The 26,070-nt window shown below is 36.4% G+C and overlaps 1 protein-coding gene across 14 annotated transcripts in view; it reads left to right on the top strand.

Moving 5' to 3' along the window:
• The first annotated feature begins 9,280 nt into the window (after nucleotides 1-9,280).
• The window catches only part of LOC128872498 (uncharacterized), a 384,301-nt gene continuing 367,511 nt past the window's right edge, over nucleotides 9,281-26,070 (top strand). For 3 of the 14 annotated variants that reach the window (XR_008456204.1, XM_054115263.1, XM_054115250.1), the window contains exons 1-2: nucleotides 9,287-10,752; nucleotides 11,893-12,235. Coding sequence is in view for 13 of the 14 variants with exons in the window: in XM_054115263.1 (XP_053971238.1) it covers nucleotides 12,195-12,235 (41 nt within the window). In the remaining variant the exon portion in view is untranslated. Of the gene's footprint in view, nucleotides 10,753-11,855; nucleotides 12,236-26,070 lie in introns of all 14 variants that reach the window. The other 11 variants (XM_054115261.1, XM_054115262.1, XM_054115260.1 and 8 more) reach the window with 11 other exon arrangements.

The following is a 26,070-nucleotide window of genomic DNA, read 5'->3' as shown; positions in this document are numbered from 1 at the left end:
ATCAATGACATTCTACATATTCTCGGAAATCTCTAGAATAGATAGATTACAAAAAAAATAGCTATTTATGTAAGTTGCGAAATTAACAAGAAAAAAACAATTAATCTATAGAAATGTTGAAGCAATAAGTATTTGCACAACTGTTTAATTTTTAAAACTCGATTAAAAAAAAAGATATTTACATTAATTTACAAGTATATAATACTTCCTTCGTGAGATTTCCTTTTGATTTTATAATTATTGTACCTCTTCTAAGCATTAAATTAAGCATTCCTGTATTAGAACCTGTTTTAAAAGTACTTTACGGGAAATTTGATGTTTTCTAATTCGCACGGAGCAATAAACTAATGTGTTTACGCTACAAACTCTGCTGTAAATGGTTCGTCATAAGAATCGTACAAATACTTATTGCTTCTATACTTTTACCCACTTTTCGCATTTTTTTGTTAACTTCACAAATTATATTAACTAGTAAATGTTGTTTGGACTATATCTATCTTAGAGACTTCCGAGAATATGTAAAATAACATTGATTATTTAAAATCTTTATAATCAATTGCAATTTCGCACAAAAGTTTTTTGGGAAATTGATCGGTGTATGAATACATTCTACACCCACTGTATACAAATGCACAATGCTATAATTGATGAAGATTCTCTATGGATAGACAGTTCTTCAATATTAATTTCTCCTCAATAAAAGATAATTCGAAGCACTCAAATGCGCATATTTTAATTCCTAGATTTTCTAAAACAAACCAAGTTCTTCCATAATCTTATAATGAAGTAGCTTCCATTGAGTCGCGTATAATCTCATAAAGTGATTAATCCCACTATAAGCAACTGATATAATAAATGTCTCCACATATTTCACTGTTTCAATCGAATAAAATTTATTAAATCACAAGTAACATATCTTTTCGATATTGTATTTAATTAAAGAGAAAAGCCAGACTTAACCAAATCAGATTTTGCTTCTGCATTTCCAGAACTTCGTCCTAACGAAACTGAAGAAAATTCCTAAGCATTCCTGGTTCGCTTCGAGCACAATCGATTCGTTGCAACTGTCGTTCAATAAAGGATTAGGTAAGAACCCAGGTCGAACGACTGGGATTTATCATGCACCCGTGTTCTCGGGCAGCTGCAGGTGGCCCATTCAGGATGTGGGATGATTGGCCAGAAGTAGTCGCTCATGAATAAGACGCAAGGACCTTTACCTCCCGCGTGGAACGATCAGTTTCAATGACGGGTTAGTCCAGGCAATCCGTTTGGTTTCCATCGCGTCTTTCGTGTATCCAGCGGTCGCTACCTGACCGTGGAGTTTCGAGAAACCAGTCTCACGGTTGTTAATGCTGCGGCTTCTTTTCGCTCGACCGTCCTCCCTAGAACCGCTGAAAATCACCCTAATCTCCAATCGCATCTCCAGCAACGATTGGATTAGGGTCAACGGCTACCTCGAATTCGGAGCAACAACTTCTTGGCTAAATAAAAGGAAGAAGCATGGCGGAATGAAAGGAAGATTTTTTTAATTGGTGGGATTAGTTGTAGGTTGGTACACGACATACACGGTTTGTCTAAAAAGAAACCGAACTTTTGCTATTAAAAGAAAAAAGTACAAGTAAAGTTTTTACACGCACGTTTATTTACTCAAAATAATCTCCCTCTGCGTCAATACAGCGTGTAGACCGCGTAATTAACATTTCGAAGGACCTCAGCAGCTCCTGTATTGGTACTCCGTTTAGTACGGCGGTTACAGGGGCCTGAATCTCCGAAATGTTGCTATAATGTGTCCCTTTCATTGGAATTTTCAATTTTGGGGAAAGAAAATAATCGCAGGGAGACAATCCAAGGTAACAATGTCAATTCCAATAAAAGGGACACATTATAGCAATATTTCGGAGATTCAGGCCACTGTAACCGCCGTACTAAACGCGATACTAAAACAGGAGCTGCTAAGGTCCTTCGAAATGTTAATTACGCGGTCTACACGCTGTATTGACGCATTGAGTAAATAAACGCGTGTAAAAACTTTACTTGTACCTTTTTCTTTTTATAGCAAAAGCTCGGTTTCTTTTTAGACAGACCGTGTATGAATGCATTGTTCAATAATCATTACAATCTTTTTTTTGAATGAAAATAGAAAAATCTAGGTGTCACTTTTTATTATTTGTACAACAGTTTTATAATTCTAGATGTTACTTCGTGATTTGTATAACTGCTTTAGAATTTTGGCTGTAATTTTCTATAATTTACACAGCTGTTTCACAAGTCGTCGCAACATCGTCGTACCAACTGCCACCATGGCGAGTTCGAACCCTCCAGGTTTGCGCTGGTCCCTCGGTTTCGGCTCAGCTGAGCCGACTTCGACTCGGCGGCACTCGGCCACAATCGCAAGCGATGCATCGATTTTTCCTTCGTGCAGTCGCTGCTGCAACCGCGGTGCATCGCCTTTGCACCGGTTACGTTGTCGCTCGCCAACCTTCCTTCCAGAACCCTTCGTTCAACAGAGTCCTCTCCCGCCCCTTCACTCCGCCTCCCAAGTGACTCCGCATCCTAGGAAACAGGGAGACATACAAAATCGATCATTCCTTAAAGTCCACGTCAGAGATTTTAGCGATATCGAAGTATGACATAGTTTATGCAAGATTGGGGGGAATTTAAGTCATCATTTTGTTGGTTTTGCATTTGTTTGAAACTCGAAAGGAGGGTGTTCAGGGGGTATCCTGAATTAGGAGGTCTAAAAAAAGCGGGTTCTCGTGAATTTGTTTAGGATGGAAAAAAATAATTAATTCTATCGAACTTTTTATCCTATTTTCATACATATTGAGTAGTTTGTACAAATTTTTTCAACAAGAAATATTCAAATTGAGTCGACTGCGACGCACTTTGTAGAGCACCTCACAATTAAAACCTCCTATCGGCGGGAAAGATGCAGGTCGTAATTTTGGTTTGACACAAAGAAACCAAAAGAAATGTTCATTTTCATACATTTTTCTTCTATGTGAACTAAGAAAATTCATACAAAAAAAATTTCAAACAACTTTTTTATCAAGTTAAAGTGATCTTTTTCACCCAAAGAACTCGTTCTTTTTTTCAAACTTGCAGTAATTTCACATTTCACCATTTTTGCGGGGTTTTCTTAGTTCACATAGAAGAAAAATGTATGAAAATGAACATTTCTTTTGGTTTTTTTTGTGTCAAACCAAAATTACGACCTGCATCTTTCCCGCCGATAGAAGATTTTAATTGTGTGGTGCTCTACAAATGTGCGTCGCAGTCGACTCAATTTGAATATTTCTTGTTGAAACAATTTGTACAAACTACTCAAATATGTATGAAAAAAGGATAAAAAGTTCGATAGAATTAATTATTTTTTTCCATCCTAAACAAATTCATGAGAAACCGCTTTTTTTTAGACCTCCTAATTCTGGATACCTCCTTAAGAAATGCTCATTTTTGGCATCCCCTGGAAATGAAAAATTCATGCAGGATCTTTTAGAGTGTCTCCCAAGGAACAAAAAATGCCCGTATCACTTTCCCGAGAAACGATGGGAAAGTTGTCAAAAATACGTTCAACGTACGAATGTGATGATAACGGAACTTACGTATATTTTACATTTCGTCGTCTTCTTCTACGGATATCGAACCATCTTCGAAATAAATATTAAGAAACTCAGCAGGCAGATGAATTGAAGCTTGAAATCGATCAAATCCAAAGTACCATATAATCATGGCTACATGGTACAGCAACCAACAACGCGTACTCCGACTTTGCATCCACATGAGTGTGCAAGTATGGCTTCCAGTGCGGTTTTACTTTTATCAATTAGTACATATACAAAGTATTTTAAACTATTTGAATGTCGTGAATGCAGTTTCGTTTGAAGTAAAATGGCGTTAATTGTCTTCACATCAATCTGGTATTTTTAAAATCAATATTGTATGATGGTACTACTATTTGAAATTCAAAATCTCCGCTGTCATTTATATGGTCGGCGTAATAACCATATGCTTGCTTCATTTGGTATGTTCCACATGCGTATAAGCATAGATCGTTGTAAGTTAATCTGGGGAAAAATTCTAATTCTGTTACTTTCATACGTTGGAATTGTGCTTACTTTATACTCATATTTTCCGCTTGAATTAGTTGTGATAAATGATTAACTTTGTTCGAATATTGCAAAATTCTATTTGTAATTAAATTATCAAGGGCAGATGTATATGGTGATGTAAATGTTGCATTTAAAATGGCACAAGCTATTTTAAAGTCATGGAATAAAGTAGGTAACGTTGCGTTTTGGATGATTCCATCAAAATACTTAAAACGATTTTTGATGCGTCCATTAATCACTTCTACGATGTAACGATTTTTCGAAATGAGTCGTGACTGATTCGCTTGTTCAACCGTTAGTGGTTTCCGCGGTGTATCTGTCGAAGTAATCGCAGGACGTATAAAAAGTCGTTAAATAATTCGAGGACAGTTCGATATCCACAGAAGAAGACGACGAAATGTAAAATATACGTAAGTTCCGTTATCATCACATTCGTACGTTGAACGTATTTTTGACAACTTTCCCATCGTTTCTCGGGAAAGTGATAAGGGCATTTTTTGTTCCTTGGGAGACACTCTAAAAGATCCTGCATGAATTTTTCATTTCCAGGCGATGCCAAAAACGAGCATTTCTTATCACCCTCCTTTAATACAATACATCCAAACATGACGATAATGTGGCCACAGTGAAAATTGGCTGCACTCGCCTTCTCACTGGCTTTCATTAAAATCTGATGCGCTGGAGGAAGTCGAGTAATCCTGCGCGATTGCATCTCGAAAAGTGGAAAGTTCGAAATGACGAGTCGCGACATCGATTCTCTGGATATCTCGATGACGCTTCAGAACTTTCTTCGCGGGCGCCAGAGATATCTGGGACGTGACTCGATTGTCTTCGATTTGAAATTTTACATGAGAAGATGCACAGAATCTCGGTGATTCTATCTATAGTCTGTCAAGGAAGATCGCGACCCACATTTGTAAAATATTCAGGAGTAAAACGATGTGCAAGTTTTTATTTACTCGACACAAATCATGAATTTTTTGCATAAAATTGCAAATAGATCATATGTTTCCCATCACTTCTTTTAATTGTATCGTTAAAGTTTCTAGCCCTCCAAAAAGTAATTTTGACCATCATTCCAATGATTTTTTTGATACAACATAGACACAATTCATAGAGAAACTGATCATTTGAATAATCAACTAAAATCACGCTTGTATCGGAAAGAGTTAAGTTGGCAAATGCTTTGTAGCGACAAAAGAGTAAGATTAATTTTATTTTATAAGAATTATTTTCTTTCGTGAAAATTCTAGAAAATTCTGATTCCTGTTATAAGCGGACGTAGATAACAGATCTCGGTTAGGAGCGAAACTAGTTTGAAGTATGGTAATTCAATTATCATTTAGCATTGTATTCCTCGGGGGGCTCCCAGGGTTTCAATTAAATTCGCTAAAGTCAAAGAACAACGCAGAGTAAGTGGTGTTCTTCATTATCTGCATTGAAACATACCCGAAATGGGCTTTCCAAAGGAAAGAATGCCTTTTGTTTAAATCAGCCATTGTATTAACTTTTAACGTGGACGGATAACGCATAATTGTCGTATTCAGATTCTCATCTAAATAAGGAAAAGTAATTATGCTTTCATTAAATGGGCTCTCTTTAAAAATCGTACGCTTTTCGACAAACTGAGCGTGGATTTATTTTTTGCAATTATTGTTAGCGAAATACATTATATCTGATAAATAAAATTCAATGTAATATTTGTGGTTTGATGATGATTATACTGATTATAAATACTGATTATATTAATAGTCCAATCGAGGTTACTCCTAATATATTTAAATCGTTTGACCTCGTTAAGGTTCTCCTTCGAACATAAACTAATAGTAATAATAAAAGTCGAATTATTAGAATTTTCACTGAACAAAATATAAGGGTTATAAGTATAAAATTATAATTCCATAATTAGTAAATCAGAGTCGCACATTTTTATGTATAGGTTACTCGATATTTATTTCAGACCAAGTAAACGCCACAATCCTTTTTAATCATAACAGAAAAGTTTCCCTGTCATTTTATTTTACATAGGTTTAGAAATAGAAAAAAAACCAGGACGACCTTTAGCCGCGTGCATTGCAACGGAAATTGAAAACTCTCGAGGGAAATGTCAAGCGATGTTTCTATAATTTCTCAGCGAGGCTACTATTAGGGGATTTGCTTAGTATTAATATCCGGCTCGGGTCAAGCAGCGATTAAATCTTCCCGTAAGACGTGCATCGATAATACCCTCGAAACACGCATAGTTTCCATTTGCAGTATCAACTTGCAATTATAGAAATAAAAATGTAATTTCATTTATTAAAACGAAAAATTCTCAACAGGTATATATTTAGAATCTATATTACAGATCCACTCAGAGTTTAGGTGTGGGAGATGAATAATAAAAGAAGAATATATTTTCCTTTTATCTACTTTTTTATTTGTTATACCATTGAAATTGCTATTAGAATATAGCTTATAAATATAGATTTATATATTTTATTTCAGGACCTGTAATTCCAAGATACATAGAAAAGAAGATAAAAGGAACATATGTTGTAGGTAATATAAATATAAGCACTTGTTTTCGGGAAAGCAGTGTTATGTATGTTTAAATATATTATTAAACGAAAATATAAATTGTATGATTTATAGATAAATATATAATAAAATGAATTTTTATTCTAATTCCTATGAAACATTCAGTAAAAACACTGTTTTGAATTTACAGTTTAAAATCTCGTGCAATTGTTACCTCGCAATAAAGCAGCTTTTTTTCCTCGATTCGTATAGCGAATAAACGAAGCAGCGACTACAAATTTATAATATAGACGCCGAGGTTCTTGCTGGTTGAGTACATCGATTTTCAGAGGGAGCAGTTACGCTCCGATTCCGCTACGAATTAACTATCTCGTAATCCGATTAGCGAACACCAGATTGTGTAATGCCAGTCGAGCTCATCCTCTTCGTTGTCCCGAGGTTTTTATGCCTGGGTTACAGGATGTGGATGCAATCCCACAGCCTCGCGTACATGTGTTTTACGGTCCTGCTCCGCTTTGAATTTTAGCTCCAATATTTCCCTTTACCACGTCGTATCTATCCACCGAGCGCTGCTTTCACACATTACTAATCAAATTATCAGGCTGTACAAAAAATATTGTTATTCTACTCAAGTGATAGTATTCATGGAGCAACAATATTTTTATACTTATCACTGTATTGATACTGGCATGTTTGTATAGGTATTCTTTATTGTTTCATTAATGAATCTGACTTCGCTATTTTCATCCAATTCTCTTTATTATTAATTATAGAGTTTTCGCAGGCATGTATGGTTCTAACGATTCCGTCATTTTTCAAATTCTGAAAGAAAATATTTTTTGTTGTGACTAGTCTGAATGATCAAATAAAACAAATATATATGATTTCATTAAGAAAATTAATGCTTTTGAAGTGTCTTCAGAGCTTACATTTAGAATAAAGAAAACATGTTTACCATATACCATTTACAAAATCAAACATTCTCTACCTCAAATACTTTTTCATATGAGCCTATTTCGATTTAAATTGACCGCATCGATTTGTAAAAAACGATATCAAACCGAAATAACTTACTACCTTAAGGGGGGAGTCTGGTTCAGCTAATGTATTTTTCTAATGCATATAATTTCCAGATATAATTAATTTTTGTTATTGAAACTTTTTTTATATACAAAGGAACGTTCAATGAAGAAAATTTGACAATGTAGATTTAATTTGAATGTATACATATATAGATATACATAGTAGTCGCAAGGAAAGAATTCGGTCAAAACAGTGGGACGCATAGCTCACCGAAATTTTTATCCGATTCACTTGATCCAACGCTTAAATTGAAGGTAATTAAGTTTATATACTAATGAACCTCGACTCTTAATGAATTATTATTATAGCATAAAGTTATTGCAAAATAACGGCCAACATGTATTGTTTATTTTCATGTTTTTTGCCGCCATTTTTGTAATTAACAATTTTTTTTTGCAAATTGAGGCTTATACGCATTTTACGTACCTACTAAAGAAAAAAATTTTCTGATTTTATCTATCAGATGTTTTCACAGGGCTCCACGTATCCCACCGTTTTGACCGAATCCTTTCCTTGCGACTACTATATCTATATATATACATTCAAATTAAATTTACACTGTCAAATTTTCTTCTTTGAACATCCCTTTATATGTAAAAAAAAAGTTTCAATAACAAAAATTAATTATATCTGGAAGTTATATGCATTAGAAAAATACATTAGCTGGACCAGATTCCCCCATTAAGTAACGTTAAGTTAAGGGGTTAGTCGCAGTCAGGAAAATGGAAACGGACAGTTTCTTGTATGTTTTTTTTTTTAAGGTATCAAATAATAAATTTGATTAATGAAATGTAAATATATCACAAAGTATGTCTTAAAGAACTATAAAAGAATTTTTGTTTTAAAAAAAGGTTAATTCATTTCGTGATAACAGGCGATGGCGCGGGTGGGTGGCCGCTTGGTTTGCGGTGAGCAAAATTTCTTCAAACTGGTGCACCTGAAAACAAAACTAAAGGTAGATTTAGAAAATATATTAGACTAACGGGTCTCTGATCGAAGGATTTTTTATTTTCTTGTATACTTTTTTTTTTTATCCTGTATTGAATCGCTTAATTTTAGTGAAAAAATTGAAAATCAACTTCAAATGTACGCCATCTTGTTTTAAATTAATTTTTTTGAAAATCCTTCGTTCAGGGACCCGCTAGACTAATCTATTTTCGAAATATACCTTTGGTTTTGTTTTCAGGTAAACCAGTGTAGAGAAATCTTGCTCACCGCAAACCTATGTTTTTAAATCATCGTCTACGTCATCGGCTGTTACGACCATATAAATTAAACGTTTCTTAAAACAAAAAATGTTTTTTAGTTCTTTAAAACATGCTTTATAATATACTTAATTGTTACTTATCCAAAGTATTATTTAATAACTACAAAAAAAAATCACAAAGAAATGTCGTTTTTTCTCTTCCTGACTGCGACTAACCCCTTAAACGAAAACTGTCTTCATTCTTAAAAGTGGTAAGAACAATAATAACGTTGTCCTAAAAAGTCTTTTCATCCTCAAACGTTACGTCATCGTTGAAACGGGCCTTCAGCCTAGTGCAGCGCTATAGGAGGTTTTGCAGGAGTCTAACCACGATATCATACGAGGGTTTACCTGTATAATTCGATTGATTATATCAGCGAAGTGGCCCGTGGCGCTTGGTATCGGCGGCACCTTGAGCCGTGCCTGGTTGGAGGGGGTCAGGTCTGAGGGGAATCACGAGGAGTGGGGGAAACGAGGAGCCCGGCAGGCAGCCAGGAAGGAGTACCGCGTGTCTGCCATCTCTGTCTTTGGTTCAGTTCGAGTTCGGCGCGCAGCCGGTTCGTGCCTGTGTGTTTCGCGCGCGACTTCCGCCTGATCGCTCGTTTCTTCTCCGCGGGCGACTTGCGTCGATACTTTCGTCGTCGACAGTGTTTTCCCGTCGACTTCTGTCCGGAACGCGGTCACCGGGTCGTACTTCCGATTAACGTTAGTAACGAGCTCTGATTCGCGACCGTCTCGTAAGTTCACCGACGAGGTTGTCACACATCGTGGCCTTTAAAGAGTATCGAGAATCTCGACAGTTACTCCGATTCGTGTGTCATATAGTGGCAGAGTGTTGTGTGGTGTCGTTGACTGATCTCGACAATCATTCATTTACAGAGATGGACAACGATTCTGTTTGGATAGTAGGTAACAATGATATATTCGTGAAACGGGTAATTTAATTCCATTACTCACCTCGTGAAATTATAGAGCGAATTGTAGAGTTTTGTCCATCTCTGTTCATCGGACGTAGATAGATAAGAGGTTAGTTTTGCTACCACCGTCTCCGTTAGGGTTTTTCTTTATTTTTGTCCCGTTGCGAGATCACTCGCGAATGTTACGACGTAGATTACTCCGAAATATCGATTAGCCTACAGTTTCGCGTGCTGAATACGTATCTCCGTTTTAGGGTAAGGTCAAGACGAATGCGACGTAATTTAAACGGAGCAGTGTTTACGTTGGGTTTCTTACGTTCGTGCGGTTTTCTTCTTGTTACCAATGTTGTCACTTTCGGTAACTTATACAGTCTAGAAACTTTCTTTACGGTTTTCAGAACTGTATCTCAGTTTGCTAGACTTTGTGACACGTGTTACCGAGTGAAATTGAAAATGATTTATAGAACGAAGGATATTACCCGTTGCTTTCGCGACAATTCCACGTCGATTTATTCGTATCGTAGTCAGCGTTCGAGAGTTCACGTTTTCGCTCGCGATAATTATGGTAAGAGTTCGCTATCTTCGAGATTCCGGCAGATTTAGAATGTGCACGCATTTCCCCTAACAAAAATTGCGGTTAATTATTGCTTTCATTATCACGACCGGTAATTTATTATTTGGGACGAACGATTAATCAGGAGGATTAGGTAGCTCCCGCGCTGACATCATTGACAGCTAATTAATCAGTGGCGTACGTATCTCGTGTACGAGTAACATCGGACGTTTGCCGAGATAAGTCTGCTGTCACGGAAGCAGTAGTTATTTGGCAATAAAATTCTTAACGAGCTTTCCTTTACACAAAAACAGTGATCAGGTAATTAATCAGTTTATTTTTTAAATCGAGCCATTTCCTTCGTGTTTCCTCGCAATCTAACCTTTAAAGACCACGCTTGTCTTGCATTCGTGAAGTTAATCTCGTCGGTGAACATAATCATTAATAAACATTTCTGCTTCCTTCGGAGCGGAAAATTTTAGTGCGAGCTTCAGAATTTCGTGTCGAGTTTACGATTTTCCAGTTAATTAATCTTGTATAATCAGAAACACGCGATTCTAACTATATACGATTGTTTATCGACAAGCTGACAATTTGATGTGTCACTAACTTAGATACTCGCTCTCAACGTTTTTTCCGCGTGTTTTTACTTAAAAGTGAACGTGCTATTTCTATTAACATGTCTCGCGGGTTTTCTTTCTTTTTTTTTTTTTTAAGAAAATATAGAACGTTCGCAGGACGTTCACCCGTATTGACGCGTTGACGCATCATAGAAATGATAGAGGTTCTCTATTCGTCGTGTTTGATAGTGTTTGACAATAACCGATTTCAGTACATTTTGACGATATTATATGTTATATATATAGTGTAAAGATAGTAATTTATTGAAATTCGAACGTCAAGAGATAGTAATAATAAAATAGTAGTTTCTCGTTTCGCGACTGGAAGTTGGCTGCGAATATACAGTCAGTGTAAAAATTATTCGTACAACAACCCATGTAAAATAAATGGTTCCTGTACGAATACTTGTTACACTGACTGTATATATAAATATCTATAGAGATACGCAGCAGTTTATCCATTTATACAATTTATATATTATTAACACTAGTAACGATAAAATATAACAAGAAACTAATCGAAAGCTGAGTAAATTGAATCGAAAAAAATAGTTAACTATTAGCGAGAAGTAGATACATATTCAGAATTCGCACAGATCGATGCACTTGTACGCATGCGCTGGTAGATAAAGACAGAATACTGCTTCCCTATTTATTCTATAACATTTCCAATATTTCCATGCGTAAATCTCGATCAATGGCAATGCCATTGTCGATCGATATAATAAAACAGTAATTTATCGAAACTCGACACGCGAAGCCATTCAGTAAAAATGCAATAATATTTCAAATATAACGATATAGAAACGAGAAAATAGTTCCTTAAATATAAATACGCCAGGTGGCGCATGCGCTCGCGTCTGCAGCGTTCGATTCTTTTCTGACCAATAGCGAGGCTTCCCGCGCATACGAGCCAATCAGTGGGGTCCTATTTTGAAACTAATTCGCGAGTGACAATCGGACTCGACAGCGATCATTCCCGTGTAAAGCATCAGAGGAACAGAAGACGACCATGGTGTGACTCGAGTGGCGAAAGAGATCTTTCGGAAAGTGTGTGGTGATTGGTTTTGTTGGTGTTGTTTGATACGTTTCTGGGAGAAGGAAGCCCGTTGGTACCTGGGCCTCGTTTACATCGGTTTACTCATGCTGGGAGTTTTGAAGCGGCGCTGGAAGCCATCGAAAAGGTGAGTGATCTATTCACGCGTCCCTTTCTGTACATTTATTTCATTTTGTTCGTCAAACGATTAACACTTTACCGGGCTATTTAAAACCAGACTTTAATTCACAAAAGAATTTTCTACAGTAGCATATCCCATTCTAGGCTGACAATAATTCCTCCATACTGTTACTAGGTACATTGAAAACCAAGTCTGTTACTAAACACTGAACATTGTAAGTAGACAAGCATCAACACAGTAAATAAATTCGAATAACTAAATACTGCATTTAAAAAGCCTATAAATAGGCTCCCGGTAAATAAAGTGCTAAGAACTTCCTGCCGGGATATGTTTTGTATACACTCCGGGACAACAAGATAGCACACTTTAAAATTAACATAATTTTTATTTATTTAACATTACAACCAAGGTTTTGTTTTTATATGCATATTGCATGTACTTGTAATTTTATGTAAATTTCTTTTTTCTTTAATCAAGTTTCAAAAATTAAACAGTTATGTGAATATTTATTGCTTCAATATTTCTATCGATTAATTGTTTTTTTCTTGTTAATTTCGCAACTTACATAAATACCTATTTTTTGTTGTACTCGTATCTATTCTAGAGATTTCCGAGAATATGTAGAATGTCATTGTTTATAAGAAATAAGTTAATAAATTACAATTTTACCTAGCTTTTTTGGAAATTGATCGGTGTACGAATACTTTCTACACCCACTGTAAATTAAACCTCTTTTCATCCATAAATATTATTCTTCGCCATTTCTTTCGCATATGAATATTCTTTTCCGCAAAGTGTAATCGATTCATCTTATGTGGCACAGTTAACCAAGGCTTTTTCTTCGATCAACTTCGTGTTATGTATTTGCAGTTTTGTAAAACACGTCTGACATTCTTTATATTAGTGCCTATAGTGTAGACTCTACACCAACACTTTGAGCTATTTGCCTTGCAGTCATCTTAGAATTTGATGCTGCTCTTAGTATTGCACGTCGTTCCCGGGCATTTAGACTTCGCGGACGTCCAGAACTCTTCTTTTTACCATAATTTTCATTTTACTTACATTTTAATTACTTTTCGACTTCTATTCATAATTTTTGCTATTTTTGTCACTGAATATTGTTCTTCTTTCAATTTTATTACAGTGTCAATATCACACGCGTTCAATCTCTTTCCGCGATCCATTTTTGCATAATATTTCGCCTTTTTTGAACAAATATACAACACGAAATAATATCACGGACTTTATTAACTGTGTTCTGGGGTTGATGTTCGGAATTTGCGAGCTTCAGCGTAACTGGAAAGCGTAAATTTACTACATGTGCTATCATTTGGTCCCGCTTGCGAACATTTTTATTTAACTTTTTTTGTGTTAGAATCCTGTCGAGGTATATGTTGTGGACGATATTTCGTAAATTGTATACACAGACGTGCTCTGAGTTATCAGTAAAAGAAAATACAGTGGGTGTAGAAAGTATTCGTACACCGATCAATTTCCAGAAAAACTATGTAAAATTGTAATTTATTCACTTATGTTTTATAAGCAATGCCATTCTACATATTCTCGGAAATCTCTAGGATAGACAGATTACAAAAAAAATAGCTATTTATGTAAGTTGCGAAATTAACAAGAAAAAAACAATTAATCTATAGAAATGTTGAAGCAATAAGTATTCGCACAACTGTTTAATTTTTAAAACTCGATTAAAAAAAAAAGATATTTACATTAATTTACAAGTATATAATACTTCCTTCGTGAGATTTCCTTTTGATTTTATAATTATTGTACCTCTTCTAAGCATTAAATTAAGCATTCCTGTATTAGAACCTGTTTTAAAAGTACTTTACTGGAAATTTGATGTTTTCTAATTCGCACGGAGCAATAAACTAATGTGTTTATGTTACAAACTCTACTGTATATGGTTCGTCATAAGAATCGTACAAATACTTATTGCTTCTATACTTTTACCCACTTTTCGCATTTTTTTGTTAACTTCACAAATTATATTAACTAGTAAATGTTGTTTGGACTATATCTATCTTAGAGACTTCCGAGAATATGTAAAATATCATTGATTATAAAAAAAGAAGTTAAGAAAGTACAATTTCACATAAAAGTTTTTTGGGAAATTGATCGATGTACGAATACATTCTACACACACACACTGTATGTATCTTAATCAGCTTTTAACACAAAATATGGGAAAATATAAGGTGTGCTATCTTTTTGTCCTGGAGTGTATCTGGGCCAATTTTACGTGTATGCATGTGCATTCGTGACAGCGTTGGGGAAATTTGAATGATTCTTTAGAGGGAACACGCGATGATTTTTTGTTTTTTTGACACGCAATGCACAGCGGGAGTCTGTAATGGACGCCATTGAAAAATGTGCGTTGAGAGTCTTTATGGTAGATATTCATATCGACGTGATCATTAGGATTGATCGATACCGTTTATCGTGCATAATATTATCAGTGAGAATGAATATACTTAGAGAAGTAAACGATATGGTAATTCTTGTATGGTTTACAAATGAGAAGCTATCGTTGCACTTAATTTATTCTCTATGTATAGATATTCCCGATTTTGCTTGTCCGCGTTGTCGTTCACTGCGTTAAACACGTGAACCGCATATTACATTATAGGTTAGATTTAGCTTAGGTCTCGATTATTTTTGGGTTACGATGAAATATTCAAATTTATTCGATATTCAAAATATTCAAAATTGTTTGAAATGAAATCGATTATTAGAAATTAATTGTTGATCAGTAAGACGTGCGAAGGATATTCAACCACCACCATTTGATAAAGTGTTAAGCAACGAATGGGTTAATTTGTAGACGATGACCTGATTAAATCAGCTTTTATAACGTCGTACCGCCCAATGATTGGGATAGAACAGCTTTTTCCAAAACTATCGCATACGTACGCGTATCGTGAACATATTGCTAAATTCGTGGCAATATTGCCGTACGGGTAAATTTGTTGTGGCAATATTTACAACTGTACCGCAACTAGAACAATAGAACAATGGAACAATAGAGTAATGCGACTGTAACGAGAAGCAGTGTTACAGAACGAGTTACACCGCGAATAGACGTGCCGCATACCAGGCAATTTCAGTTGTCGAAAAGATAGAAAGAAGGGAAAAATAAATAATCGGATAACAGTCGTCGCGGGGACGTATGCACGGGATCAAAGAATTTCGATGTCTCGTTATTTGTCGACCAACATTTTCTTTCCCTCTCGAACAGTTATATCCTGTTCGTGAAATCCTATGGGCGAACCAGACACCCTGTTTGAGATGTCGTTAGCAGAGAGGATCGACCATGGCAGTGTCTCTCGAACAGTCTGGTCAGGAAATATGGGGTATTTCAAAAGAACAAATATCTTTTTTTTTCTTTTAGTTGAATAAAATTGATCCTTTTTGTAGAAATTCATTTTTACTAGTCTCCTTTACTAGTTAGCAAATGATACTTGGCAAATAAATATAAAAGATAATAATTAAATAATAGTAATTGGAATAAAATAAATGAGCAAATAATAGAAATTAGAATTATAGTAGTACTTATAAGTAAATGAATAGAAAATGGAGTATATAAATATTAAAAATAAAATAAATTCTCCATTTATAGCTTTGTCTTATAACGTATTCATCTCTTTTCAATGTTATTCCTGTTAGAAGTCTTAAATTGCAAGTTTCAGTGGATTTTTCGTTTTTAGTGTAACAGTTTTTCTCAACAATTACATAATATAGTTAATATATTACAGTAGTATAAAATATAGTTGAGAATTTTTCAGAAAAAGAAATTTTAATATCAAACAGTGTTAAATAAATTCCAAAGAGTTTGATTTCAATCTCCTTTATTTTCTTTCGCACTTTCTCGGGAGCATTAACAAACAACATATAAAAAGATTAAATTGACGAAGAAAACGATTTAAATTCATTAGCCATTTTTAAGTCTTGAACACGTACAATTTTTTATCTCCTAATTCCACTTTAATTTTCTTTTATGGATGAGGTTCACGGATAGTTGAAGTTTGAGAGACACTGCCGCATAGGGCCGTGAGTAAATACACCTGCCTTCTGATTTCACATTTGTCGGATGATTCCCTTAGAGTAAACGCGGCATCCGCATCTCCGTGTACGGCGGAACGTTTAAAAAGATTGTCGTGTAATTCCAGCGGTGACTGCATTCGCCTCTAAAGCATTATTCCGGGTGAACAATTAGTCTGAATAGCAGCATACTAAAATGGAAAAGGGATGCCAGAACTTTTTTACCCCGCGTTGATTACGGCACGTAAAAATTTCATTTTTCTTCCATAATTAAAACAACGAGTTACTCGCGCACGAGTTCTTCGTTTAACTACCAAAGCTTTATTGTTTTGTTTACCTTTCACTCTACGGATTAAAATGGATAACGTCAATATTCAAAAACGAGATCGACGATGAAACTTGAAATATCGCTTGAAATAATGCATTCAACTCTGTGTAAAATTCTAATATATCTACCCCGATTTTTTCTAGAGACTTTATCCTTTTGTGGGGTCCGATGCGCCTGGGAAAGTATTTGAGCTCCATGCTCTATAATTTAAAAACATTTACTTCTTAACAATTTACTTCTTGAATGTGCCGGACTTTATCCTTTTGTTCAATCCACCATATTTCCCGACGCCCTGTGTATTTAGCGTAATTTCGTTCAAAACCTATGGCAACGTAAATTTGACGAAACACGAACGGGGAAAAACGAGATTCAATGGTAACTTTGAAATTTTCCGTGGAACGGTTCGGTTCCTGATTTAGTCAACGGGTGATCTAATGAAAATTAATTAGGGGGGACCCGCGCGCAGCAGGTGTTATGATAATTCGTTTAAATTGGCCCGTGTAAACATTACCATGCAAAGTTATGCAGCGGGCTACGTAATCGCCGTCATTGCACACGTCCGCCAACGCTTTTGCGTCGATACGTTATTTAGGAAGATGCAATTATGTTACAGGGAACCGCGGTCGCGTCGTCCATGTTATTCTAATTTACGATGCGAGGATGCATTCGAATATTTACACGGATTACGGGTCCGTTTCGATAATCGTATTTATATAATCCCCGTTCTAACCGACATTATTTAGGATGATTAATTTGAATGCTGAGTGAACATTATAGATGGGTGAAATTTGTTTTCGGTAAATATTTCAAGCAATTAATTAAAAATGTACAATTATAGCTGGTAGCAGCTTTGGGAATTATTTACTGTTAACTCCACTTTTATGTTTTGGTCTTGAGTATACTTTTCCTGTGCCCTATTCAAAATATTCTACTTTTTATGATTCTTCCAGAAGTAGAATTAAAATTATTTTTAACCAAGACAGTTCTTCCTTTCTCTCTCTCTCTATATAACATATTATTATATTTTACTATATTATACATATTAGGCTGTCCCAAAAGTTTCCTTTCGCTTGATTAATAAGTAATACATGCACAATATTTTATGTTTTATGTTACATTACTGAATTGTGCACGATTCATTTTGCTCCATTACTGTTACAACATGAATATCTATGAAATTAGATTGTCTATTTATATAAACACGACCACATAAAATAATTGAGTGCAACTTGCGAAAGAAACTTTCGGAACAACCTAATATATACCTTCCCCCTATCCTCCTACCTTATATTATTATTTTATGTTCTACAAAAATATAATTATTTCTTGGGCATGCATAACATGATGAATCATTCACAAATTAATTAACCTTTAAATTTAACAATAAATAAATTATATATCTTCCCCCTATCCTTTCACCTTACATTATCATTTTATGTTCTACAAGCATATAATTAATTCTTGGATATGCATAACATTACGAATCATTCACGAATTAATTAGCCTTTAAATTTAACAATAAATGATTGGATATATGTAGTTGTTAAATATCTTCACAAGAAAACGTTATCTTGGGTGTTTGATTACGTTATGCAATAATCCAACTGTGATTCTTATCATTTTTTGTTTCTCTCTCTCTCTCTCTCTCTCTCTCTCTCTCTCTCTCTCTCTCTTCATAATGTTCCCCCGTAACTGTAACGCGTGTTACTCGATGCGCTTCCGGTGGGTGAATTTCTTAACGAACTAGTTTTCAGCCGTGTTTGCACTTCAAGCGAATTGCACGCATTTCTCGCTCGAGACGCACTGGTTAGCATTTTGACCGAACACTGATTCAATTTCGTGTCTCGTTAGGAAGTTACACGCGTTCAAAATTTACGTTAGATCGAATTATATTAGTTGAAAGAAGATAACGTCTTAATATCTTGTTATTTAGGGTTTTCGGATTGGTATACAGGGTGTTCAAAAAAAAAAAGCATTGAATATTTCTATGGTGTATAGGGCACACTGTACAGAGTAAAAAAGCTTTAGTAAACATAGGTCCAAAGGTCAACCGTTTCTGAGATGTGAACATTTTTGTTTGCTAGTATCATGATTCACTTACTTGCTTGCATCGCATGCGATGTTTATGTCAGTGTTTATAAATTGGGTTCTGAATGTTCCCATTCAAGTGCCGACAATTTCGTCAAATTCATTTCTTCAATTTTTCGTGTACAGAAATGAGCGGTGGACACGTGTAAAATCTTGTATAAATATCGAAAACCCAGTAGTAAGTCAATCATGATACTAGCAAACAAAAATGTTTATATCTCAGAAACGGTTCACCTTTGGACCTATGTTTACTAAAGCTTTTTTACTCAGCACAGTGTGCCCTATACACCATATAAATATTGAATGCTTTTTTTTTTTGAACACCCTGTATATTTATAAAGGGAATACACTCTTCTCCTTTATCAAAAAGAAAATATACGATCTTCTTTTGCGATAACTCGTGACTCAAAAGGCTATAAACTTATTCCTTGAGTGATTGCGATCGATTTGAACTACTCTCGTAGTTGGCAGCGAATGGATTAAATAAGTTTTAAAATATTAAATTGCGTCTCGTTTCGTGCGGTTATTACCCGCGATTTAATATTTAATCTTTTTTTCTTTATCATCTTCCTTCCTTGACGAAATATTTTTCAATATTTTCCTACATAGAATAATGCGCAATAACGCACGTGGGCGGGAGCAGTCTGTCGAGGCCATTACGATCGTCCAACGAGTCATTATTCGATAAAGCCGCCCCCTATCGTTCTTTTTGCTTCCATCTCGCGAAAGTGTATGAAACGATGAGCAACGTGAAAGGGTCGAATAGGATTTGCACGGGGGTGTAATCTCGTTCGCAATTATATCTGTCGCGCGTGAGAAGCGTGCAACTCGATCAAGCGAAATCCTCTCTCGTTTCCGGATATTCCGCCGCTGCAAAAGAACGAAAAAGGAGGAGAAAAATCGAGCAACCGCTAAAGAGATTGCGAGTGGCATGAGCAAAAGAGTATATGACGTCACGGTAGGGAAAATAAGGACGGATCGTAATCGAGTTCTGTTGCACTCAGGTTCGCCAGGGGCCTGACGTTGCCACCGACGGATTCAATGAGATAAGTCAAAAATAGATGGATCATCCCAGCAGACGGGCTCGATATGATATGCTTTCAAGATCGACATCTGCCTGGAGAAAGCCTGGAATTCGAGAGGAAAAATGTAATTAGGGTGGATGGTATTAGCCATAGAAATGAATTCTGTGTCATTTACATTCAAACGTTTATAGGGGGATATTAGGTTCATATATTTAGTTGTTATTCTGTTACGATCAATTATCAATCTTCCAAGTTCTCACCCGGATCTTCATTACAATCAATTTCTTTTCTTTAAATGCATAAGGGATTTTTCTTTGACGTATTAGACACATGTTTATTCATAGTTCGAGAATATAGGTAATTTATTTCTTATGAAGATGATTAAAATTTTTGTCGAATTAATGATAAATATATAATAATATGATAAATACAATTTTATATTTATTAGTATACATTTATCGTTAATTCAATATACATTTCGATCATCTCCACAAGAAATAAATTACCTATATACTCGACTTATGAATAAACATGTGTCTAATACTTCCAACAAAAATCCCTTATGGATTTAAAGAACAGAAATCGAAGAGAATAGCTAAGACTAACTAGAATACTTTCGTAAATACTGAAGTAGTGTGGGAAAAGGTAACAGAACAAAAGGAGTCGATCGATTTACGACGAGAATCGCCTTCCCTGGAATTTCCTTGTGCTCGTGGCGCATAGTTCAGGACAGCTGAAATTCCATCAGCGAATTCGAATGGTTTCTTTCCAGTAGCCTCAATTAGAAGTCCTCGCGAACGAGCAAGAAATCTCCTTGCACGGTGCAGCCAAATTCCGACCGAGTTTCTGCGATGGTTGTCGAAACTTTTTCGCCTCTAGATAAAGCGGACGCGATCCACTCCTGCTCGATCACTCGGACAGGTATTTGGAGTCCCTGCTATTGTCTAGTTGGCGGAAAGCTTCGATCCATTCGATCCATTGAAACCAGAGAAAGGATTTCTATGATTGTAATTAGTTTATGACACATTTGTTAGAAATATTCAAATAAGTTGTAAGAATATTAAAATTCACGTGTATTTAAATTCGTGTAAAAATTCGAAGGCTCTGTCTGAAATCTACAAAGTCGTATTTCTTCCCTTTGCGACCTCCTATTAGTATATTTTCTAATTAAAAGAGGGAAGTAACAAAGAATATATGAATTCCTAGATAAAGTATCAATTAATAATAATAAATTCGTAGCCAGCAGTTCTGATATTATTCGTGGGTCCACGAAATAGTTTTCGTTAGCAGGTCCAAGACTTTTGCAGAGTAGAGCGTATCACCGAGGTTAGGGTTCCGTGCATGTGCGTACCGAGTAAAAATAGCAGCGGTTGCAGCGATTTTGTGTCCACCTAGAAACGCGAAATTCCGTCGGCCAGAGCATGATTAAACCTAACCGTACGTCAACGACTCAAGTCCGGCCTCTAGACTAGGTCTTGGCAAACTGCGAGCCAGGGTCGAGCAAATTTTATTCCGAACGAAGAATACTGATAGTAGATTATTATTATTATTATATATTGTTGTCGATATTTATGAAGACTGAAAACCTTCAGCATCTGGTTTCGAAAGTATGGTATTAATTCTTCGTTAATTGTACAGCTTCGATCGAAAAATCTTTTTCGTTCGTGATATATCGTAAAACGGAGAACAGTTTCGGGAATACACCGTATCTACTGTGTTCGCGCTTCCAAGCGAAAGGGTTAACAGATGGTGCAAGAATGCAAAAGCAAGCTCTCTACTTACGAGTTTAAAATTACACGCACATTTCTGCAATCGCTAATCTCAATGTTGCGAAAACGTGAGGTCTCTTTGAATCGAATATGCAAATAAAATTTGGTGATACGTAAAGTTAGAATTTGTATTGAATTACGGGTAGCTTTTTTCGTAGGAGAACTAAAAATTTGTATTAAATTATCGAGAGTTTTCCGATTCGTGTATGTTCAGAGGTACATCTTTGTAGATCGTAAAAGGTATAAATCTTGTACAAGGTTGGAGCACGTAACATTTAAATGAATAAAATTAGTTAATTCATAAAATAAAAATTAGTATTGAATTATTGGGAGGTTTTCGATTAAAACGTGTATACTCAAACCCACATACATTGTGAATTCTAAAAAGTTATAAATCTTGTACGAGGCTCATGGACGTAAAACCTAAATGAACAAAATTACTTGATGCATAAAACAAAAATTAGTATTGAATTATTAGGAGGTTTTCAAACAAATCATGTATGTTCAGAAGCCATCCGAATCCTAAAAAGTATAAATTTTGTACGATGGACATGGACAGAACGAATCTCCTCGTATGAGCTTATGTGCGGAGCTGAGTAAATAAAAATTTGTCGTGAATTATTAGAAACACTTCGAACAAATGTACACCATCAAAGCACATCCATTATGGATGCAAGGCATAAATCTCGCACGAGGCTGATGGACACGGACCGAACGCAGTTTCGAGGGTGTTGTTCCATTACCGTTTTGTTCACGGGCAACTTACGATCGCGCAGGCATAACAAACAAATTGTACCGTTGGAAACGCTTTTCGTCTGCCAAGACCCCCAAGTCTCTTCTCTGCCGGATAAATTTAATTGCGAGAGAGGCTGCGGGCACCGCCGCCGAAGAATGACCTTACGACCGGCTCACCTTGGCGGTAATCATGGCTTGAATTATTCAAGTTCTTCGGCTGATAAGCTACCGAGGATAATATATCGCCTCTAATTAGCGTTTGTCCGCAGGAAAAGAAAGCCGGGAGATTCGTATCCTTAGATTAATTACCACGACGGGGAAGATCGTTAGACCCCGCGGACGTTTGCTGGTCCTTCCGAGCGTATCGTTATAGCATCGGTAATTAATTGCGGGGATCGCGTTCGATTTGGCCAGCCGTTTCCAATCGATGTTGCTAGAATTACACGCGCGGTGCAACGAACGATGCAGTCGAGCATTTTCTGCGCTAATACTTGCCGCTAATACTTGCGTCGTATATTACGCTCTAATAGTCCGCGTATTATAATCCTGTTATCTACTACGTAACGCTCTATAATGAACCGTGTTTGCGCGACGCTATATCCACATTAATCTCTCGACGTAGAGCAGTGAATTAGGCTTGCTTTTAAAGGTTAGAAGAATGAGTCTTTTCCACGGATTGTGTTAGGGGTTGTATAGAGCATGTATGTTTAAGATATTTCTTTTTATTTTCGATTCAAGGGTTGTGTTTGTCGTCTAAGGCCGATCGCACACGGCGCAATCGATTTGAAATTAGTGTTGCAAACTGTTTGCGCTCTTTGTTATACCTACTCCAATATCTTTGTTTTACCTAGAATCTAGGTCCTAGATCCACGGTCGCATGCAACTAGTTTCAGAGTGGTTTGAAACTGATCGGTTGCACCTGTATGCGATCGGCCTAAAGATACTTGTGCGTGTGTGTTTTGTTTTGATGGAGAAGGATGTTTGTATTAGGAATTCTTCTGAAAATTATTCTTATTGGTTGTGCACTGAATTCTTCTGACGAACGTTATCATTATATAGATTCTACATTTATTAACAGTTTATTTCATTACATAAGGCGTCCAGGTTATACATTATCATTATACTAGTTACTCATTTAGTAACATTTTACTTCACGACACAGGGTGGCCAGGTTTACACACGATGCATGTACAGGTTACACACTTTATTTCATAACAAGTACCGAATGACTCCTTGCTTATCTACCACTTCCTCCAAATTCGCTTTTAGATAAGAGTTTCGGCCCCATTCTGGTCCGTGAAAGTTCTGGAATGGTTCGGTGCGCGCGATTCGCCGCTCGCCTAGTCCTCGCTCCGGCGGTATTTGCATTTTCGCATCGAGACGGGAAGTTTAAATAGCCGCGGTGGTATTGTTTCTCGTGCCGACTTTAGACGCGGATGAACTTATCCCCCCCCATCCCTCCTTCCCCTCCTCACTGCTCTTTTCACCTTTTCTCGGCTGCCACGAATCGCGGGCCCATCGCGGGTCGAATCAAAGGTCACCGTGCACAGTTGGCTCTGTTTAGTCGATAATACCCGGGGATCACGAAGAGGGTCGCGTGCGAAATTCCGTATAAGGGCGCACGTTCTCACACGGGTATCTCGAGCGGTCGCGGGATCCTCTGGCTCGCGAGCGCTCCGATTTCGAGCTTCCGGTTCTACTCGATTACGATCGAGGGTCGCGCTTGAACCTTGGGACGTCTTTCTGTGATTTTGGGGTAGGACGATGTTTTTTGGGTGTCTTTATGGGAGTTCACACTTTTTTCACTGAACGAAGGAAGATTATACAAAATATTGATTCTTTTTTTAGAATACATCGATAGTTTGTATCGGAACAACTTTATGAAATATTGTTTGGTAGGCGATTCAACACTCATGCAGCAATTTTTCGCAACATAATGCACTTTAAAATTGTGGTTGGTTCTAGCCATGAAGACTGTATAAGGAGATCCAACTCCCTATGAAAGTTACTAGAAAACTGTGATCAAAATCCCGAGCTTTAAGTTATGAATATTTACATTGAATATGTGTATGTATTATCATATATATCTATATCTATATGACATATATATATCGTAGCTGTGCGTACTTGCGCCGCGAGTGGTAGAAATATTCATAACTTAAAGCTCGGGATTTTGATAACACTTCTACACTACACAGTTAGGCCTCCTTATACAGTCTTCATGGTTCTAGCCATATGTAGGAATAATTTCGAGAGAGATCGACTACACGAAAAAGGACATGGCGATGCCGCTATATCGACGCGCTTCTTTTGTTTTTGCCGTTTTTGCCGAAAAGCCACACGCCGTGATGCGTTGTGCGAGGTCGGTGTGATTTCGAACGGTATAGAAATCGAGTCGGCGGAAAGCGGTGCCGCCGAAGGCATTTTATACTTGGGTGTTGTACGTTAAAAGGTGTTAATAAACCATATATATATTCCTCTTTTAATATAGACTCTGTCCTCCGTCTTCAAATCCTATACATATAATTTATCTGTTCATTGAGCATATTTGCATACGCAATTTTTACTACGTTCCTCGTGTCACGAGACAAGTATTTGAAAACGCCACGTACCAAATTGCTGTAGCAACTGTTTCGAATAGAGAGCTTTAAAAAATGGCGCCGCTCGCGCATTCTTCTAGTGTAGTCATCGTACCACTTTGTTTGGGGTCTTTCGCTCGGATTTTTATGAATGAACGTACGGACGTCGATTGCGACATTCCGTGGATGAATGGAAGGAGTTCAAGAATGAGCTGGCAATATCCTTTCCTTCTCTTTTTCTGTGTCGCAATCGTTCGACTGGCCAAGCGGTGTCGCGCTCTTTCTTTTTTGTACGCGACGATGAAATATGACGTGGAAAGAGCCCTGGCTTGGATTTAATCGCTCCTGACGGGCCATCCATGACTCTCTTGACCGTGAATCGATTGCTTTCGAACGCATACATAGGCGTATAACATACTTATAGTATTTGATGAATTTCAAAGGTAGACTTCCCAACTTTCATTCGTTTTAATGGAAACTTTCATTGGAGGGTATTTTTAACTCTGGAATTATACAGCGAAAGAAAAATGAATTATTTATTCAAGAATCAGAATATTGCAACACTATTCATTAATTACAACAGCAATTGAGCTGCTCATCCTTTCGTCATTCCAGGTAGTAAAGAAAAGTACCAAGAAAACATAAGCTATCGCTATAAATAAATTAATGAATAAATCATTCTAGGTGAAAAGGTATTCGCAAAGGTGCAAAGTAGTAAAAAACTGATAAATAATTCACAAGATATTCTAAATAATCGAACCGTTCATTATCTCCATAAAAAAAAGTTGAGAAATGCGATGAAATAGCCTCTGAAATAAATTATTTATAATTCAATGGCCAAAAAAATGTTGTCGTTTAATGGTGTTAATCTTTATTATTCAGCAAAGTTATTATAAATACAAAAAGTTATAACTATCAAATGCTTTGGCACTTAAATTTAAGATTTTTCAAAAAGTCGAGTTAATCGATTTGTGCAGTGAACGGGATCAATTGTAATAAACCCTTTGTAGTCCGAATTATCCGATTTCGATACGTTTATGTTCAGACTCCCTCGACATAGGACCGTGAGGGGTTAAATTTGTTTGTTTGAAGTGAGTGCATAGTTTTGTGAATAACTGTAATCATAAATCAACGCGTAAAATTTAGATTTGTGGATTTTTCGTGGGAAGTTGACAATTTAATTCAGAAATCGTAGTTTCTTGTGGAATATCGTAAGGAAAGTACCTAAGGATTCCAATCATGGTTGCCTATTTCTGGGTCC

This window comes from Hylaeus volcanicus, chromosome 2, assembly GCF_026283585.1.
Source record: "Hylaeus volcanicus isolate JK05 chromosome 2, UHH_iyHylVolc1.0_haploid, whole genome shotgun sequence".
NCBI lineage: Eukaryota > Metazoa > Arthropoda > Insecta > Hymenoptera > Colletidae > Hylaeus > Hylaeus volcanicus.
This window is presented reverse-complemented; position numbering and strand designations above follow the sequence as displayed.